General features: G+C 48.2%; 2 protein-coding genes across 2 annotated transcripts in view; both read left to right on the top strand.

The window, feature by feature from the left end:
* Nucleotides 1-1,574: 1,574 nt before the first annotated feature.
* Nucleotides 1,575-21,289, top strand: part of LOC136391622 (asialoglycoprotein receptor 2-like) — a 79,374-nt gene continuing 59,659 nt past the window's right edge. Inside the window, exons 1-2 of the mRNA XM_066363379.1 lie at nt 1,575-1,699; nt 2,243-2,328. Coding sequence (XP_066219476.1) covers nt 2,268-2,328 — 61 coding nt within the window. The 5' untranslated portion in view covers nt 1,575-1,699; nt 2,243-2,267. The remainder of the gene's footprint in view (nt 1,700-2,242; nt 2,329-21,289) is intronic.
* The window catches only part of LOC136391625 (hepatoma-derived growth factor-related protein 3-like), an 85,046-nt gene continuing 69,500 nt past the window's right edge, over nt 5,744-21,289 (top strand). Inside the window, exons 1-3 of the mRNA XM_066363383.1 lie at nt 5,744-6,126; nt 7,801-7,886; nt 8,058-8,153. Of these exons, the coding sequence (XP_066219480.1) occupies nt 5,751-6,126; nt 7,801-7,886; nt 8,058-8,135 (540 nt within the window). The 5' untranslated portion in view covers nt 5,744-5,750 and the 3' untranslated portion in view covers nt 8,136-8,153. The remainder of the gene's footprint in view (nt 6,127-7,800; nt 7,887-8,057; nt 8,154-21,289) is intronic.

The following is a 21,289-nucleotide window of genomic DNA, read 5'->3' as shown; positions in this document are numbered from 1 at the left end:
ACCACCACCCCAAACCAAAATCAACCAAATAAAGCAGGATTTTGTAAGCAAATCAGAAAAACCCCAGCAAAAAGGTAAGGAGACAATATGGAAACTAAAGAAATAGCCCATGTGTATGTCAAATTTTGGTTAATTAAAATGTTGACTTTTGAATAGTTAGAAAGAATAGGATGCAGAGGATGTCTCTTGTTTTCTGTGCTATCTCACCGTGCCAGGAGCGAGGGGTTGTACACAGAAATTTGGGATTACTTCAGTCGAGGTGGGTGGCCAGTGAAACTCATTCCCTGGATGGCAGTCAGTGAACCGTGACAAGCAGTTGGTAATCTAGTTACTAGGCTCCTGTCCATATCTTGGCACACTAAAACCACATCCTTGCCAAGATTGGGGCTCCGTGACTGTTTTCAAACTTTGATTTGTGGCCCATTCATGATCAGGAAACTCAATGGAATGCAAGTAGCAAGGAAGGTAAACATTGTTTTATGAAACTTTCATGGCAATAGTATATCTACAAATTCACTCATCCATTCATTCATTCAATCACTCGTTTATTTAATAAATACCTGTTGAGCACCTTTTATGTGCCAGGCACTGGGGATTCAGGAGAAAGTAAAGCATACAAATGTGTGTGTGCGCGCAGCTGCTCGCATGTGCATTCTGGGCCACACTGTAGAATGTATCTCTCATGTGCGACTGTGGGTCGCAGTCAAATAGCAAAGCAACCACCACTGCCCTAGTGGCTTCATAGGAACATCAGGATATCGAATTGTGTGCCTACTTCCTGTGTATGTCAGAGTGTCATCACAAGAAAAGCACATGCTTGAAACTAATATAACATTGTATCTCAATTATACTCCATTAAAAAAAATCCCAGTACAAGGGGTCTAAAAATCAAGGACAAAAAATGTGTTTTCTTCTCCCAAGCTATTGTTACTGTGAGTATAGATAGTTACAAATGTTCCTCAGTTCATGAACCCCAACTTCCCTTGAAGACCTCTCTTTTATGGTATGACTTTTTTCCTCTTTATCTTGTTTTGTTTCCCATTTCCCTCCCCTCTGACCCGTCCCCCTGGGAAAGTCACGTAAATCTCCCTGAGGTTCCAAGTTCTCCTCTGTAAAATGGGAACAGCCACCTCCTGGGGTGTTGTGTTGTGGGAGTTACAGGGGACACTGGCTGAGTGAGGACAAAGGTTTGTGTTGCCAGGGCCCCGCAAGGGGCTTATTGGAGTTGAGCTCCTCCTGCCCCAGGATGGCTGCCCTCTGCCACTGTCCTCTCTTCCCCCTGCACTTCCAGTTCCCCAGGAACCAGGAGGGTGAAGCTTGTTAGCCCAGAGCTGGGAGCCTGTGGCTGAGCCCAGAGGAAGCGGGGGCCTAGGCTCAGATGCCAGATTGAGCAAGACAGAGAGCCGGCCCCTCTGATCCTGGTCAGAGGTATTTAGTGACACTAGCAATTCTGGGAAATTCAGAGGCAGGAAGTGAAAGAGGGGAGAACGAGAGGAAACCCTGAACTGTACCCACACACCCTGGGTCTGGCCTTTCCTTCAAACTGCAGTGAAGAGTGAGGTGACCGTCTTATAGGGGTGAAGGGGACAGAACAGAAGACCCTTTCTCTAGGAAAAACAGTCAGTCCTGTCCCCGTCCCCCACTATGTTTTGCCTGAATTCCAACTCCATTTCTCCTGTTTACTGTCCAAAGTCCTGAGGTGAGCAGATGCCAGGTTAGAACCACTTGGACATTCAGACACAGGGGCTCCAGGCCTTCACCGGGACCAGGCCCCTCCCCTCCTCTTCCCTCCTGTCTAGCGCCACATGCCCCACTTCCCCTGGCTCCAGCTCCTCCTTAGCCTTGGGGCTGGGGAGCCTGAGGAGCTCCAGAGTGAGCCCTCCACATTGTTAACAGGTAACCGAGGGTGGGGAGGACGGGGAGGCTGGCAGGCCTGGGGATGTTTGGGATTAAGGGGACCATAGTTCAGGAACAGTGGGGACTGGATGGAAGATGAGCATGTGAAGGGATGTTCCTCCTTGGCCATGGCACAGCCTAAGCCAACACCTGAGAGGGGAGAGGACCAGGCTGTATTTCACCTCCCGAAACTCACCTCCAACCTCAGACCCAACCCAGGCTGCCGCCTTGACCTACCCTGACCCTACCCCCATCCCAGTGCCAGCCTCCATCTGAACTAGCATCTCAGCACAGCATCAGCCCTGCACTCGGCCCCAGCCCTGATTGCAGCTTCGGCTCCACCCAGGTCCAGCTGCTGCACTGGACCCAGAATGGCCAAGGACTTTCAAGACATCCAGCATCTAGACTCGGAAGAAAATGACCACCTGCTCGGTAGGGGTGAGGGGCCAGGAGCCCGTGGGTACAATCCCAGGAGAGAAGACGCATTTTGGAAAGGCAGGTGCCCAGTGTTGGGGGCTTCACTTCACCTCGGTCTTGCTCCGGATTGCTCTGTCTCTCTGAGGCCGCTGTCACAGTCACTCCATGAGCAGGGCCTGGGCACCCCGTAGGTGTTTAGGTGTGTGGTGCCAACCAACAGCCCTGCTTGCCCCCTGACCTCAGCTTTCTGTCCATGCTTAGGACCCAGGAAAGGGTATGTGCTCAGCGGCAAGGAAATAAGTGGAAGCTGGAGGTGACTTCCTCCCCTCTTCCTTCCACCCTTCCTTCTGACATGTGCTGTGTGTGTGACATGGGCCGTGCCTGTCTGTGCACATTTTGTGTGGGCAAGGACAGCACATTTAGCCAGGAGAGTGGATTTGTATGTGGGAGGGTGTGGGGATGGGTGGGACAATGGACACAGAGATACAGAGATACTGTGGAGAACTCCCTCTCTCCCCAAGCCCCCCACCTGGGTCTTTCTCTAGCAGATCCTGATGGAAGGCCCCGTGTCTGAGAAAAGGTTTTGAGGCAAGAGAGGCCTGAGCCATCCTAGCTGAAGGGCAGGAGCCAGGAGAGGGGAGGGCTGTAGGGTGTGTGAGATGTGGGCGCTGGTGATGGGAGTGGGGCTCTGTGGAGACAGCACAGGCTGCTGCTCAGAGCTCGGCGAGAGGAATTGGCTAGCCTGGGCTGGGCAGAGAAAGCCCCCTTTCTGAGGCCGGCAGACTGCAGAGGCTGGTGCTATTGCGGGTGAGGGTGGGGTCTGGCAGGGCAGGAGCTGCAGGGGGGACAGGCGTTCTCACGAAGGCTTCTCCTTTCCTTGGGGTGATGATGGGCTGGCAGGACTTCCTTCCGGGCAGCAGGCTGCCCAGGGCAGGGGCCACATCTGTCTCACTCCCTTGGTGAGATATATGTGATGTCTGGCATGTAGTGAACACTCAGAAATGCTTTTGGATGATGTTGGATCTTCTGAGGGTGAGAGGGTTCAGAGTTGAAGCAGGAGGGTTGGCGAGAATCCAGAGGTTTTGGGTTTCGTGGGAGAAGCTCACCCCAAAGGCCTGATGGATGACGCCACGGGGCACCTCTGAGGTGCTACCACCGTCAGCGCATTCTCTCCAGCAAGCAGCCTCTGTGGCCTTCGGGTGAGCTGACATCTACCACCTGCCCACCCGCAACCATCTTCCACTCATCCATGCTCCTTATATGCCCATGGTTTTCAGTAAATTTGAAACATTTTGCTCATTATCTGCCTTGCCCTTCTCCTTTTTCCTTCAAGGACTCCGATTCTGCATCTATTAATTGTCCTACAGTTCACTGATGCTATTTCCATTATTTTTTTAATTTTACATTGATTTGAGAAAGAGAGGAAGGGAGAGAAAGAGAGGAAGAGAGAGAGAGAGAGAGAAGCATCAACTTATTGTTCCATTTAGTTGTGCATCCATTGATTGCTTCTCCTACGTGCCTTGACCGGAGGACCGAACCCACGACCTCAGTGTGCCAGTAGGATGTTTTCTCCCCTGAGCCACCAGACCAGGGCCACTATTTCCATTAGAAACATTTTTTTCTCTTGGTTTTTCTTTTTTATATAGTTACTATTGCTATGTCTTTAAGTTTATAACCTTTCCTTATGTATATCTAATCTTCCATTCATTGTACCCAGTATATTTTTTATTTCAGACATTGTAGTTTTCATGTCTAGAAGTTCAATTTGGGACTTTGAAATATCCTCCTTGAGATTCTACTTAACTTTTTGAGCATATGGAATAGTTATAATGGCTGTTTTACTGTCTTATCTGCTAATTCTAAGGTCTGTATCACTTCTGGATCAGTTTTGATAGATTTATTAACCTCCTTGTTATACAATGTGTTTTCTTGCTTCTTTGTACATCTGGTCAATGTTGTTGGATGCCAGGCATTGTGAATTTTACCTTGTGTGCTGGGTGTATTTGTATTCCCCTAAAAATTCTTGAACTTTCTTCTGGTATGTAGTTAAGTTACTTGGAGTCACTTTGGTCCTTTTTGGTGTTGTTTTTATAACCTGTTAGGCAGGTCTGAAGCGCTACTGTGGCAAGGGCTTTTGGTCCCCACACCCATGCTTGGTGGGTTGTGTTGGTAGGAATAGGCACTATTTCTGGCCCTAGACGAGTGTCAAACATGTCCTAATCCTTTCAGATTGTTTTTCTGGGTGTCTGTCATTTTCTTTACCTGCACACACTGCTCAGTGCTGAGTGCTTGAAGGGAACCCTCCACAGATTGCTGGGTTTCTCTGTGCAGCTCTCCTCTGATACTTTATCCTTTGAGGTCCAGTGACCTTGGTCTCCTTAGACCAGGGGTCCCCAAACTTTTTACACAGGGGGCCAGTTCACCGTCCCTCAGACAGCTGGAGGGCCGGACTACAAAAAATACTATGAACACTGCACATATCATATTTTAAAGTAAAAAAACAAAACGGGAAGAAATACAATATTTAAAATAACAAACAAATTTAAATCAACAAACTGACCAGTATTTCAATGGGAACTATGCTCCTCCACTGACCACCTATGAAAGAGGTGCCCCTTCCAGAAGTGCGGCGAGGGCCAGATGAATGGCCTCAGGGGGCCGCAGTTTGGGGACCCGACTTAGACTCTTGGCCCCATCTCCTCAACTGGGAGCATGTGCTAGGCTCTGCTTGAATCGTCCCTCCCTGCCCCATGGCCTGAAGGCTTTCTCCCAGCACTGGGCTGGGACAATCATAGGGCTCATCTTGTTAGTGTCCTGTCTCTCAGAGATCAATTGTCCAATTGTCCTGTTTCCTGAACTCGTGTCTTGAAGATGTTTGTTTCTTATAGGTATCTGTTTTTTGTTTTGGTTGTGTCTGGGAGGAGGGCAAACCTAGTCCTTATTATTCCATGTTGTGCAGACCTTTTACCTACAAGCTTGCCTAAACAGCACTTTACATGTTTTAACTCATTTCATTCTCAGAAAAACCGGATCACACAACTACTATTCTTACCCACATTTTTTCTCTATTGTGGTAAAAACACATAATATAGGATCTAGAGGGGCTCGGAGGAGGCGCAAGGCCCAGCCTGCCGCACCCGGAACCGGGAGGGAGGCCGGCGGCGGCATGAGGCAGGCGGCCTGGCGTCGGTGAGCGCGCAGCGGGCCGAGCTGAGGCCCGGCGCCCCTCCCCGCCGCCAGGCCCTGATTTGTGGCCCGCTGCGCCCCCGCCCACCTGCCGCCCTTGCTGTCCCCGCCACCTTCCGCTTGCCCTAGTAGAGGCAGCAGCCCGCCCGCCCGAGGCTGCGGAGAGCGCAGCGCAGTCCCTTGGCCTGCGAGGGTGCGGCCTGCTGGCGTCTTCGGGCGAGCAAGGATGACCTGGAAGGGGAGCGGCCGGGATGGCACATCCCCAGCCCCGCGAATACAAGGCGGGCGACCTGGTGTTCGCCAAGATGAAGGGCTACCCGCACTGGCCGGCCCGGATTGATGAACTCCCTGAGGGAGCAGTGAAGCCTCCAGCAAACAAATACCCCATCTTCTTTTTTGGCACCCAGGAAAATGCATTTCTAGGTCCTAAAGACTTTTCTCCATATAAGGAATACAAAGACAAGTTTGGAAAGTCAAACAAACGAAAAGGATTTAATGAAGGATTGTGGGAAATAGAAAATAACCCAGGAGTAAAGTTCACTGGACACCAGGCAATTCAGCAACAGAGCTCATCAGAAACTGAGGGAGAAGGCGGGAACACTGCTGATGGGAGCAGCAAGGAGGAAGGTGATCAAGTTGAAGAAGATGGAAAAGGCAGTAGCCGTGGCCACCATCAGAGCCGCCTGGCCCATGCAGGTTTAGGTTTGCATTTAATTCCAGTCGATTGTAGAGAAACAACAGAGCCAAGAACTGGTGGTCCATTTTCCCTTATTCCTGCTCGCAACCCGGCAGTGAGGAAATATGCACAGCGGGAAAACACTTTCCTTTCCATTAAGGGCTCCCAAAGCCAAGGACTTTCTCCAGTTTTTGCTAGAATCAAAGGCTTCACTCAGTCCCTGATGCATGCCTCCATTTTGGCTGGCTCTTCCATGTGGCCTCCCTGCCCTCATACAACATGGGCTCCTCTCCACAAAAATGGGGTATTTCCTCTCCCCAAAATGGCCTCCTAGCTCCTTTTAAAACATTTTCGCAGGACAACCCCCTCCTCCAGTACACATTAGTATAACCAAGCCCCTTCCCAAGCATGAAAGGCAATTAGCTGTATCACCTGAGAGCATCACCACTTGAGCAATGGCCATCTTTAACAATAAGAATGAGAAAAAAACCAGAAAATACAGATATTACAACTAACTTGCCTAATACATAGTAAGGACTCGGTAAATATTACCTGCCACGGACCACTACGACTAGTCACTGTCCAGGCTCTGAGTGAAAACCGTTTGGAAAGAAGAAACAAACTCAGAGTAAAAGGATGGGATCCGGAGAACTCTTTGGAATGCAGGTAGCTTGCAAGAGCGAGTCTCCACCCCAAACTGCTCTATTTATTGGGCAGAGTAAAATCATTAGCAAATTAAAGATATCTCTGAAACAGAGTCACATTTCCAAGGAAACCCAAGAATTCTCCCAAGTGCAGAAAACCCTCTACCCTGCATAACTGAAATCAACCAACATCAAACCAAACAAAGGGTGAGAGGAAGGGCATGTAAATTGCCTCTAGCAACTTAAACAAGTAGGGATGGGACCAGTAGAAACACTCGAGTATCACAGCTAACAGGGAGGAGTGGGGAAAAATTAAACCTTTAGCAACTTAAGCTAGCAAGTGAGGTGGGGGTTGGGCAGACTGTCAGCTTGCTGCCAGTCCCCACACCGCTATCCCCCCAAAATCTAAACTACAAGGACCCTGTCAGCTTGAAGTCTCCAACAGTTACCATTAATCTCTTCTGTTTCCAAAAAACAAAACAAAAATACCCCACCTATTCTAACAGGTTGATTCTTCCCCTTGAACTTCAGTGTTTGGGGTTGTGCTGGTCAGGCAGCAGTGGGCAGGTGAGACCTGGAGGGGCTTTGAGGAACCCAGTACCCATAGCTGGTGGGTCACCGGGGCTCCTGCCCCCTCTGTTCCTTCCTCCCAACTGACTGCCACTCCTGTGGCTAGTACACAACAAGCAGGAGCTCTCAGTGCCTCTACTGCCTTCTCCACCCAGGTCCTGTCTTTTCAAATTCATCCTGTCTTGCATTGTCTTCTGATCTGCTCCTCATCACCTGCTCACCTGGCTCCTGTCCCTTTGCCGAGTCCTGGCCGTAATCTCCCACTTCTTAGGATCAGTGGCTGCTCCATTATGAACCCTGGAGTTCTGCCAGACATCTGCTTCCGGCCTCTCCCGTAGGTTAAAAAAATAAAGCGGGCCTGATCTAGCCCCCGAGTTTGCATTCCAGAGGTTTCCTCCCACCTTCAGGAAGAGTGTGGACTCACCTGCTCCTCTCTGGAGTTGATGACTACCAGAAGCGCGTTCTCCAGCTGGCAGTACTTCTCAGCCTCGGGCCAGGTCAGTCCAGAGCCAGAGAACCAGTAGCAGCTGCCTTCATGCTCCAGCCAGTTAACGGGGTAGCATTCTGTGCCTGTGGGGAGGGGAGTGGGCAGGGGGAGATGAGATCCTGCTGGGGGGGCAGGCACACTGGGAACGGAGACCCCCACTGTCCCTACCATTGCTTCGCAGGAAGGCCATCTGACAAGCCAGGATGCGCAGATCAGCTGGGAAGTGCTTCAGGTGGAAGAGCAAGGTGGCATGATCTAGGGGACAGAGTGACAGACAGTGATGTGGGCAGTGTGGGCACCATACCTACTAAGACCCCGCACCGGACTCCAGCCTTTGGGAAAATTCAACACACATTCACACACCACACATACATTCACACATACCACTCACGCACATACACTCTCACATGTCCACTCATGGGAGGGGCTCAGACCTGCTTTCAGGTCCTCCTGTTTCTCCAGCCTGGCTTCCAGAGATGTCACACTGTCACCTATGCTGCCTCCTGAAAAAGAGAAAAGCTAAACTGTTTTCCTTCCATTCTGCCTCCTAACACCTTCCATCGTCACTCACTGGAGCACCAGTCTAAGCTCAGATCTGTCAGGGTGCTGGAGAAGTTGTTGAAAGCTTCTTTTAGGGTCCAAAACTCCACTTACATCTGTGTTTCTTGTCAGGAGGGAGAGGGCACAGGACGGAGTGGAGGGGTCTGTGCCCATGTGACAGCCCCGTCCCGGTCATGGCATGGTCTCCCTCACCACCCCCTCCCTGCCCCATACTCGCTCAGCACTGCACCTCACTGCCTCCATCTCTTCCGTCAGAGCTCTCACACCCCCAGCACTGCCCATATCTCCACCTCCTCATCAGGGCTTCATCTCCACTGGCCCCTGTGACCCTCACTTTGGGACCCAATCACACAGATTGCCATCAGCAGCAGGAAGCTGAAGCCCAGGACCAGAAGACTGAGCCAGAGCCTGGAGCAGAGACTCTGCTGCCGAAGGGGCTGGGAAGGAGGCGTCCCTGCAAGAGAAGCGGTGACAGGAGGAGGAAGGCCACAGCCAACCTAAGGGAAGCAGGGGAACAGAAGTCTGAGGAAGTACAGTAGCCCAGGGGGTGGAGGGAAGTACTTGGGGAGGGATTGGGGAGTCAATGGGCTGTGACCCCAACATTTAAGCACTGCACACACACTTATTTGCACAAGTGCACCCATGTTTACACATGCAAATATGCACACATGCCTACGCAGGTGTATGCAACGCATCTGCACACGGCATTGCTATTCACATCATCTCTGTGTAAAGTCCCAATCTTAGACCTGGGGGACCTAGAGGACAGGCCCTGTGTTCTTCTTAAAATCCATGACTGGGCCCCTCAGACAAGTCCAAAACTGGACCCCCCACCCCAATTCCACTGGGATATTTAAGTCCTGGGCATTTCAGCCCAGACCACTCCCCAAGGGCTGCCCTCCAAGCCCATCCTCTCATCTCCCACATCTCTCTGCCCTTCCACCTCAGAAACCCTTGTTCCACTATAAACTCTCTCCCCTTAGACCTCAGTCACCTCACAGAGACCTCTCCTGACCCTTGTTCAAGCTGAATCCTGAACACACACACACACACACACACACAATTTTCCATTTCACTCCCACACTCATTAGTACATACACACTCATCTCTGCCAGCACTGCCAGCATCTCCTCTCATCAGGGCTCCACCCCTGCTGGCCCTTGTGACCCCCACATTGGGACTCAATGACAGAGATGGCCAAGAAAAGCAAACAATTTCATTAACACACATCCTCACGCACATATCAACATGCACATTCTCACACACAGTCTCACATCTTATAGCACACATTCACATTATCTCCTCACACAGATACACACATTGACACACACATCCCCACATGCACACATGTGCCCACATCTTCATATGCGCAGCCCCGGCTCCACCCCTCCTGACCTGTCCCTGGGCCTGGAGCAGTGTCTGTCCTCCCAGGCCCAGGCTGCTGCCTTTGCACCATCCTCTTCTAGCAAAACGCTTCCTCCCCTGCGCTTCAGACCCTGCCCTTCCCTCTCTTCTCGCCGCCACCACACCCAGGGGTCCTCACATCTTGGGAATGCTCAGTCAGGGGCCCAGAATCTTTCTCCAGTCCAGTTACCATCAACCTGAGCTGACATTGTCCCTGTGAGTGACCACCCAGAACTCTTGGCCATTTTACACCAATGACTATCACCTTCCTCCACTCCAGCCACACCCAGGACCCCATCTTGACCCAGAAAGGCCATGTTTCTGACACTTCCACCACCCGTTCCCCACTCTGAGCACTGCCTTCCCTCTGCCTCTCCCCACCATGTCGACTGTGATCTCCCGTGCGTCTGTCCATCTAGAAGCTCTCACTAAGCACAGTTCTCCCCACCCGCTGGGACCCTATGGCTGAGCCTGACTGCTCTCTCCAATACTGTCTCTGCTCCTCTGCCCTGAAACCAGACCACCCATGGCTGAGTCTTAACTCTGCCACCCACTAGCTCTGAGATCATAGGCAGGTCATTCAACCCTCTGGTGCCTCAGTTTTCATGTCCCCTTCTACAATCTAAAGTACTCAGTCTCATAGAAACAGAGAGTAGGATGGTGGTTGCCAGAGACTGGGGGACAGGAAATTGGGAGTTGCTTTTCAATGGGTGTAAAGTTACAATTATGCAAGAGATCTAGAGACCCGCTGTACAACACTGTGCTTATAGTTAACCAAGCAGTATTATGCACTTTAGACTTTGTTAAAGTGTAGATCCCATATTATTATTATTATTTTTAAAGGCTAAAATGTCTTTTTTTTCCATTCTCTGAACACAAACAGAAAGGAATGTGGATAATGTACATACAAACTGGGGTTCTGTCAATGACAACAGGGACCATGTTGGTTCATATCAAATCCAAGAGTGTCAGACAACCAAATGCACGACCATTTGTGGTCTCTCTGAATATGCGGCGTTTGCTCAGGTGGTTAGGTCCTTCCCTGGTTTTCTGCAAGTCTGAAGTTGTGTTTCTTGTGTCGTTGCCAGCATCTCCACCCTCTGAGCTGCTTTTGTTTTCCTCTTCTTTGCAGTCCTTGTCATCTTCATCTCCTGGGGATTTTCGGGATTGTTTAGAGGATTACTCTGAAGTGTAGGACTTTTTTCTCTTCGAGGCAGCCTTTTCATTCTTCCTTTTGCCTTTTCCAGCCGCCCGCCACCACCGCCCCACCAGCACCAGCCACCCCGCCGCCGCCCCCCACCAGCACCGGCCGCCCCTCCGCCGCCCCCGTACCAGCACCACCCGCCCCGCCGCAGCCCCCGTACCAGCACCACCCGCCCCGCCGCAGCCCCCCCCCACCACCAGCCCCCCCCTCGCCGCCGCCGCCACAGCACCATCCGCCCCGCCCCCCCCCGCCAGCACCAGCCGCCCCGCCGCCGCCCCCCCCACCAACACCAGCCGCCCCGCCACCGCCGACCCTCCCACCAGCACCGCCCCCCCCCCACAGCACCGGCCGCCCCACCACCGACGCAGCAGCAGCACGAGCACCTGTCGCCTCGCCACCGCCGCCTCGCCAACACCAGCCGCCCCTCCGCCACCGCAGCCGCAACAGCACCAGCCGCCCCGCCGCCGCCCCCCCCACCGGCCGCCCCTCCGCCCCCCCACCAGCACAGGCCGCCCCGCCGCCGCCGCCCCCCCCACCAGCACCAGCCGCCCCGCCACCGACGCAGCAGCAGCACGAGCACCTGTCGCCTCGCCACCGCCGCCTCGCCACCGCCGCCTCACCACCAGCCGCCCCGCCAACACCTGCCGCCCCTCCGCCACCGCAGCCTCAACAGCACCAGCCGCCCCGCCGCCGCCGCTCCCCGACCTGCACCAGCCGCCCCGCCGCAGCCGCCGCCGCCCCCCCCACCAGCAGCGGCCCCCCTCCGCCGCCGCCCTCCCACCAGCACCGGCCGCCCCTCCGCCGCCGCCACCCCCACCAGCACCGGCCGCCCCGCCAACATCGGCCGCCCCTCCGCCGCCGCCGCCCCCCACCAGCACCGGCCGCCCCGCCAACATCGGCCGCCCCTCCGCCGCCGCCGCCCCACCAGCACCAGCCGCCCCGCCGCCGCCGCCCCCCCCACCAGCACCGGCCGCCCCGCCAACACCAGCCGCTCCTCCGCCACTGCCACCGCAACAGCACCAGCCGCCCCGCCGCCGCTCCCCCACCAGCACCAGCCGCCCCGCCGCCGCCGCCCCGCCAACACCAGCCGCTCCTCCGCCACTGCCACCGCAACAGCACCAGCCGCCCCGCCACCGACGCAGCAGCAGCACCGCCGCCGCCTCAACAGCACCAGCCGCCCCGCAAACACCAGCCGCCCCTCCGCCACCGCAGACGCCACAGCACCAGCCGCCCCGCCGCCGCCACAGCACCAGCCCGCCCGCCGCCGCCACAGCACCAGCCGCCCACCCAACACCAGCCGCCCCGCCCGCCGCCACAGCACCAGCCCGCCCGCCGCCGCAACAGCACCAGCCGCCCACCCAACACCAACCGCCCCGCCGCCGCCCCACCAGCACCAGCCGCCCTGCCACCGACGCAGCAGCAGCAGCACGAGCACCTGTCGCCTCGCCACCGCTGCCTCAGCACCAGCCGCCCCGCCGCCGCCTCAACAGCACCAGCCGCCCCGCCGTCGCTGCCCGGAGCCGGCGCGCTGAATGCAGACTAATAGGGATGCCAAAGGAAAAATATGCAGGGGTCTCAAACTCAACTCAGCATGTGGGCCGCAGAGCAAGATGCTAGAGAAATGAAAAATACAAGTAGGCCCCTAGGCTTACTTAGTTTTGTCCAAAATATTTTGAACTTCGTGGATTAGTCTGCCGGCCGAACAAAATTGTTCGGCGGGCCGCGAGTTTGAGACCCCTGCTCCAGATACTCGCAAAATTTATACCATCATGTCAGCTGAGGAGGTAGCCAATGGAAAGACATCTCACTGGGCAGAATTAGAAATCTCGGGCAATCCTTTATCACAGGATATTATGAGTTTATACCAGGACCCAGATGGAACCTGAAAGCTACTGAATTTCATGCTTGACATCCTGCAGTTCATCTACAGCAGCTTCCTCCGAGGCCATGGATTACATTAAAAGAATGAGACCAAATTCTGCCATCAGGTAAGTAGTTTTTTTTTCTTCCTTGACTATTTCCAGAAATACTTGAATGCCATTTGGGTATTGTGATGTAATGAACAGACCTTCCTTTTACCTCCCCTGGATAGGTGGCTGTAAAAATACTAATGGATAGACTTTTTAAAAATCCACACTCATGCTTATGTACAGGACTTGCCCATCTTTCACAATGATGCAACTCTTGGTTTAAAATGATTCTTTGTACTGCAGCCTTCCAGGTATCATCTTCACACAGGGTATTGAGAAATGTAAGAAAAACAATAATGAATTTTCTTCTGAAAAGTTTTAACCTACTTAGGCATTTGCCATATTTTTCGCTCCATAAGACGCACTCCCCCCATCCCAAAAGTGGAGGGAAAATGCCCGTGTGTCTTATGGAGCGAAATATATGGTATTTTATTAAATATTTTAACACATCATTTGGTTCAAAATATTTTTTTTCTTATTTTCCTCCTTAAAACCCTAGGTGTGTCTTATAGTCAGGTAAGTCTTATGGAGCGAAAAATACAGTAATCTTGTTTGAGCAAGTAGACTAATAACACTTGTGAAAGAATAATTTAGACTGAGTTTATATTTGCTATACTGGAAGCAAAATATGATGTCGGACCAGTGGTGTGGAAATTGTAAAGGGTGAGCATTTGAGAAAATTAAGAATATGGTTTAGTACTTCTAGAACTGCATTAATATAGGAAATACAAACTTTTATCTCTGTAGAGATTAATTAGTATTTGACATCATTTATAGGGCCTTCTACTGGATACTAGACATTTTATGATTGGTAATTCTACTTAAAATAAGGTGTTATGAATTGCTATTTCTCCAGTTGCCTTCTTTTTAATCAAAAGAGTAATAGTTTTCATGGCACCTAATTTCATTATAAAATTAACAAAAATTTTACTCTTTTATATGAAGATTAAACCAATAACTGAACACTTACACTTGAATAATTTTTAACAGGTAAATTACAGAGTTTATTTTGTACTTTTTAAGCCCTTCTGTTATTTTTGGTTTGTTTGTTATGAAGTGAGAGGTTTCATAAAAAAATGATTTGCTTTGGTATTGGGAAATATGGGCCGTATAACATCTTCATAGTTCTATTTGCATTTTATTAACACTAAGAAATATTATTATACACAATACATTTCCGTGTTCCAGAATTAATTTTGAAAACACCACACTCTAGATCCACAATATCACCTCTCCTAAGAGGCACTGTGTTAATGTTATCACAAATAACATTTCTATTACCAGGAGATACATTAATGATCTGAAAAAAAGTCCCAAGGTTATCTACACAGCCTTAAGTTAGGCAGATTAATTTTACCTCTAGCTTTCCTTAATGTGCAATTAATTTTTCCTTTTTGGTATTTAAAACACATTTTCTAGTTATGCAAAGCAATCCCTTTTCAAGCACAAGTGAGCATAATCTTGAAGAAAAGCATTCTTAATATTGCATCCCTACATTTCCATTTAAGAAAAGAAACAACAGAAACAAGTTTTCATTAGTTGTTTAGTTCTCAGAGTCATGTGTTTTTGGGTTTTCCTTATTGAAAAACTAGTATGAATTTTGCTTGACATATATGGTGCTTCCCTGAGTAGAATCCGAGTGCTAATAAACAATATACTAAAAATGCCTTTAAAAAAAAAAAGTAATTCGTGGCAGTTAAGTTCGAAAACATGTGCCCATGCAAGAAACTGACCATGCTGGCCTTATATGTTAGTGAGTGAGACAACTGGTCACAATCTGGCACAATCTGGTTCATAATAAAAACAAACTAAGCTTTAACAGTCAGATCAGACTTACTGCCCTAGCTCACACACTGTGAACTGAGAGTTAAAGAGGAGTGAAATCAAATGTAGGGTGGGCCAAACTGAAGAGACTGACAGTATCTTAAAATAGAAGCTGCACATGATTTACACTCTCAGCTCTGCCATTTTTTGTGTGTGTCCTTTGCCAGATCACTCACCCTCTCTATGCCTCATTTTCCCCACCTGGAAAGTAAGCTCAGTGATATTCACATCACAGGGTTGTGGCAATGGCGAAAGGAGAGAATGTTAACGAAAGTACTGGTGCCTCCCACCTATCTCACTTAAACAGTGAGCTCACCTTAGTGCACCTGAGCCTTCAGCTAGTGACTGCACAGCTCCCACAAGCTCCGCATCCCAACCTTGGCTTTCCTCATCTTTCTCTCTGCCTCAAGTATCTTACAGTGTGCACTTCCCTCTCATTCTCAATATTATTAAATGATCTTGTGTTTGCTAAACAGTCATGGGAAGAAAATGAACAAGCATTGCTGGAAAGTGTAAGTGCAGGGAGGGAGCGTGAAATGCCGATTGAGGCTGTGTGATTTACCCATCATCACACTAGGCATATTTTGGTGTCTTATGGCAGCCTCCAAAGAGCTGCACAATTTGGGGAGCCTTGACACCCTACCTCCTTGGCACCCTATCACGAGTTATCAATGAAGAGCCACAGCCTCGGGCTCCCAACCTAGTGTGTGCAGTGTCATAGGAATGCAGGCTGGAATGGCACCTCAGCTAAGTGCCCTTGGCCAGCACAGGACGGGGGACCTTACCAAATCTTACGTCTTGGTCATCTGTATTAATGAAATAGGAACAGGAGAAGTACTTCCTTGATAAGTAACTAATATTAATATCTGTTATGGGCTTGAAGTTTATTGCCCCATCTCCCAAATTCAAATGTTGAAATCCTAACTCCAGTCTGATAGTAATAAGAGGTGGGGCGTTTGGAGGTGATTGATCATGAGGATAGAGCCCTCATGAGTGGGATTAATAACCTTATAAAAGAGACCCCAGGAGAAGATGGCTGTCTATAAAACAGGAAACAGGTCCTCATCAGACACCCAGTTTGCTAGCTCCTTGGTCTTGGACTTCCCTACCTCCAGAACTGTGAGAAAGAACTGTTTGTTGTTTAAGCCTCCCAGTCTATAGTATTTTTATTATAGCAGCCCAAACTAAGACAATATTAATATCAGCACTAGTAGTATCTTAGCTTTCTGGTCTTGGGAAATTCAGACAGATCAGATTCTGCCAGTTACAGACAAGAGAAACCACTCAACCAAGGTCAAGTAAAAGAGAATAGTGAAGAGATAGAACAGAATCTCAAGAAAATGGAGTACAGAAAGTACAGCCAAGCTTCACAGGAACTAGAAAGCCATCTCCCCTCCCCCCCCCTACATGTGTGCACACACACACAGAGAGAGAGAGAGAGAGAGAGAGAGTTTTTCCATCATTGTTTCTCTCTCTCCATTTGCTCCATTCTCTGAGCTTCCTGGCCAGGGCCCAGGCACTGCATTTCTTAGTCATATTCTACAAAAAAGATGACCAGATTTTGGCCAGATTATGGTTGGTTCTTTGGGGGTAATATATGGCACTCCTTGGTCTAATTGTCAAATGTGGGTCACAGGGTACTAGGATCACTCTGTCTATGGCATGTGGGTAATGTCCATTGAGCTAGAAGAAGATCTACCATAAGTAAAAATTTCAGATCACAAATTTTACTTGAAATAAGACTGCTAATTCAATTTTCATAAAAAAATCTTTTTATATTACATTATTTACTTCTCCATGTTTTCTTTTTATTTTTTTAAATTAAATTTAATGCAGTGACATTGATAAATCAGGGTACATATGCTGAGAAAAAACATCTCCAGATTATTTTGACATTTGATTATGCTGTATACCCTTCACTCAAAGTCAAATTGTCTTCCCTCACCACCTATCTGGTTTTCTTTGTGCCCCTCTCCCTTCCCCTACCCCCTCTCTCCTTCCTTGCCCCATCCCTCCTCACTCCCCATGCCCCCACCCCTGTTACCATCACATTCTTGTCAATCTCTCTGAGTCTCATTTTTATGTCTCATCTATGTATGGATTTATATAGTTATTAGTTTTTTCTGATTTAGTTATTTCACTCTGTATAATGTTACCAAGGTCCATCCATGTTATTGTAAATGATTCAATGTCATCATTTCTTATGGCTGAGTAGTATTCCATAATATATATGTACCAAAGCTTTTTTTTTTTTCTTTTGTTTGTATTTTTCTGAAGTTGGAAACAAGGAGGCAGTCAGACAGACTCCCGCATGCACCTGACCAGGATCCACCCGCCATGCCCACCAGGGGGCGATGCTCTGCCCATCTAGGGTGTTGCACTGTCCTGACCAGAGCCATTCTAGCGCCTGAGGCAGAGGCCATGGAGCCATTGTCAGCGCCCAGGCCAACTTTGCTCCAATGGGGCCTCGGCTGCGGGAGGGGAAGAGAGAAACAGAGAGGAAGGAGAGAGGGAGAGGGGAAGGGGTGGAGAAGCAGATGGGCGCATCTCCTGCGTGCCCTGGCCGGGAATCAAACCTGGGACTCCTGCACTCCAGGCCGACGCTTTACCACTGAGCCAAACGGCCAGGGCCTGTACCAAAGCTTTTTAATCCACTCGTCCTCTGACGGACACTTGGGCTGTTTCCGGATCTTCGCTATTGTGAACAATGCTGCCACAAACATGGGGGTGCATTTCTCCTTTTGGAGCAGTTCTATGGTGTTCTTGTGGTATATTCCTAAAAGTGGGATAGCTGGGTCAAAAGGCAGTTCGATTTTCAGTTTTTCGAGGAATCTCCATACTCTTTTCCACAGTGGCTGCACCAGTCTGCATTCCTACCAGCAGTGCAGGAGGGTTCCCTTTTCTCCACATCCTCACCAGCACTTATTCTGTGTTGTTTTGTTGATGAGCGCCATTCTGACTGGTGTGAGGTGATATCTCATTGTGGTTTTAATTTGCATTTCTCTAATGATTAGTGATGTTGAGCATTTTTTCATATGCCTATTGGCCATCTGTATGTCCTCTTTGGAGAAGTGTCTATTCATTTCTTTTTCCCATTTTTAATTGGATTGTTTTTCTTCCTGGTGTTGAAATTTACAAGTTCTTTATAAATTTTGGTTATTAACCCCTTATCAGACGTATTGTCAAATATGTTCTCCCATTGTGTAGTTTGTCTTTTTATTCTGTTCTTATTGTCTTTAGCTGTGCAAAAGCTTTTTAGTTTGATATAGTCCCATTTGTTTATCCTGTCTTTTATTTCACTTCCCTGTGGAGATAAATCAGCAAGTATATTGCTCGGAGAGATGTTGGAGAGCTTCCTGCCTATGTTTTCTTCTAAGATGCTTATGGTTTCACGGCCTACATTTAAGTCTTTTATCCATTTTGAGTTTATTTTTGTGAGTGGTGTAAACTGGTGATCTAGTTTCATTTTTTTGCAGGTAGCTGTCCAATTTTCCCAACACCATTTGGGAAAATTAAAGAGGCTGTCTTTACTCCATTGTATTTCCTTACCTCCTTTGTCAAATATCAGTTGTCCATAGAGATTTGGGTTTATTTCTGGGTTCTCTGTTCTGTTCCATTGATCTATATGCCTGTTCTTATGCCAGTACCCGGCTGTTTTGAGTACAATGGCCTTGTAGTATAACTTGATGTCAGGAAGTGTGATACCTCCCCCTTTATTCTTCTTTTTTAAGATTGCTGAGGCTATTCGTGTTCCTTTTTGGTTCCATATAAATTTTTGGAATATGTGATCTATATCTTTGAAGTATGTCATTGGTATTTTAATTGGTATTGCACTGAATTTATAGATTGCTTTGGGTAATATAGACATTTTAATGATGTTTATTCTTCCTAACCATGAGCACGGTATATGTATGCTTCCACTTGCTTGTATCTTCCTTGATTTCTTTTATCAATGCTTTGTAATTTTCCGAGTACAAGTCTTTAGTCTCCGTGGTTAAGTTTACTCCTAGGTACTTAATTTTTTTGGTTGTAATAGTGAAGGGGATTGTTTCCTTAATTTCTCTTTCTGACTGTTCATTGTTGGCGTATAAAAATGCCTCTGATATCTGAGTATTGATTTTATATCCTGCCACTTTGCTGAATTCATTTATCAGGTCCAGTAGTTTTTTGACTGAGACTTTAGGGTTTTCTATATACCATATCATATCATCTGCAAATAATGATAGTTTTCCTTCTTCTTTTCCAACTTGAATGTCTTTTATTTCTTCTTCTTGTCTGATTGCTGTGGCTAGGACTTCCAGGACTATGTTAAATAAGAGTGGTGAAAGGGGGCACCCCTGCCTTGTTCCTGATCTTAAGGGGATTGCTTTTAATTTTTGCCCATTGAGTATGATGTTGGCTGTGGGTTTTTCATAGATGGCTTTTATCATGTTGAGGTATGTTCCCTGTATTCCCACTTTGCTGAGAGTTTTGATCATGAATGGGTGCTGGATTTTATCAAATGCTTTTTCTGCATCTATTGAAATTATCATATGGTTTTTCTCCTTTTTGTTTATGTGATGAATTATATTGATTGATTTACGAATATTGTACCAGCCTTGCCTCCCCAGAATAAATCCCACTTGATCATGGTGTATGATTTTTTTCATATATTGTTGGATCCAGTTTGCTAATATTTTGTTGAATATTTTAGCATCTATATTCATCAGAGATAATGGCCTATAATTTTCTTTCTTTGTGTTGGTTTGGCCTGGTTTTGGAATCAGAATTATACTTGCCTTATAAAAGGAGCTTGGAAGTCTTCCTTCCTCTTGAATTTTTTGAAATAGTTTGAGAAGGATAGGAGTTAGTTCTTCTTTGAATATTTGGTAGAATTCAGTTGTGAAGCCACCAGGCCGCGGACTTTTCTTTGTTGGGAGTTTTTTGATAACTGTTTCAATTGCATTTGGTGTAATCGGTCTGTTTAGGTTTTCTGATTCTTTCAGACTGATTTTTGGAAGATTGTATGTTTCAAGGAATTTGTCCATTTCATCTAGGTTGTCTAGTTTTTTGGCATACAGTTCCTCATAGTATTTTCTTACAATATTTTGTATTTCTGTTGTGTCAGTTGTTATTTCTCCACTCTCATTTTAATTTTATTTAATTGAGTCCTCTCTCTCTTTTTCTTGGTGATTCTAGTTAAAGGTTCATCAATCTTGTTTACCTTTTCAAAGAACCAGCTCCTAGTTTCATTGATCCTCTGTATTCTTTCTTTAGCCTCTATGTCATTTATTTCTGCTCTGCTCTTTATTATTTCCTTCCTTCTACTACATTTGGGCTTTACTTGCTGTTCTTTTTCTAGTTCTTTTAGATGCAGGGTTATTTGAGCTTTTTCTAGCTTCTAAAAGTGTGCCTGTAGTGCTATGAACTTCCCTCTCAGTACTACTTTTGCTGTGTCCCATACATTTTGAGTGGTTGTATGCTCATTGTCATTTTTTTCTAGGAACTTTTTTGTTTTTTAGTGTGTTTTTTTGTATTTTTCCGAAGCCAGAAACGAGGAGGCAGTCAAACAGACTCCCACATGCGCCCAACCAGGATCCACCCAGCACGCCCACCAGGGGGCAATGCTCTGCCCATCTGGGGCTTTGCTCTGTTGCAACCAGAGCCACTGTAGCGCCTGAGGCAGAGGCCACAGAGCTATCCTCAGCGCCTGGGCAAACTGCTACAGTGGAGCCTTGGCTGCAGGAGGGGAAGAGAGAGACAGAGAGGAGGGGTAGGGGGAGGGATGGAGAAGCAGATGGACGCTTCTCCTATGTGCCCTGGCTGGGAATCGAACCCGGGACTTCCGCATGCCAGGCCGACGCTCTACCACTGAGCAAACCGGCCAGGGCAAAGTTTTTATAATTAATCCAATTGGCACTGTGTTGCACCTAGAGCTTAGTTCTGCTGGAGAATTCTTGGAAACAGTATAGAAAACATCTCAAAATTGGCCCCAAGGAGGGCTGAGAAGTAATTGGTTAGGGCTGGAAGTTTGAACAGTGAGCAATAATTCTCCCAGGATTAGATGGGCCATCCTCTAGCATTGACCTCTAGCATGCTGCCTGGCTTAGGGGAAAACCTCAAGCAGTGTGTTTCATGTGGTCACAGCAAACAGCCTCTCAGTAGCAGAGATCTGCAGAGATGAATGCCAAAGAGTTCTGAAGATGGTGCCCACAGTATCTCCTACAGTGTATATTAAGCCTTTTTTTTTTTTTTTTGCCATTGAATATTCTTTGTGACAACTTTCCATGGTTGCATAGATATTCTGTTGTTTAATTAACATCTCTGTGCATAAAGCTGAGGGATGGGCAAAAAATCATGCCATTACATTTTCTCTTGAGACCACCAAATATCCATCATTTTAATTTTCCTAGATTCACTCATCACTTGCTTTACACCAAACTCTCACCTCTCTCCCCACAATCCCATTTC

This window comes from Saccopteryx leptura, chromosome 2 (assembly GCF_036850995.1).
Source record: "Saccopteryx leptura isolate mSacLep1 chromosome 2, mSacLep1_pri_phased_curated, whole genome shotgun sequence".
In the NCBI taxonomy this organism is placed as follows: Eukaryota; Metazoa; Chordata; class Mammalia; order Chiroptera; family Emballonuridae; genus Saccopteryx; species Saccopteryx leptura.
The sequence above is the reverse complement of the archived record's forward strand: the minus strand, read 5'-3'. Positions and strand labels throughout refer to the sequence as shown.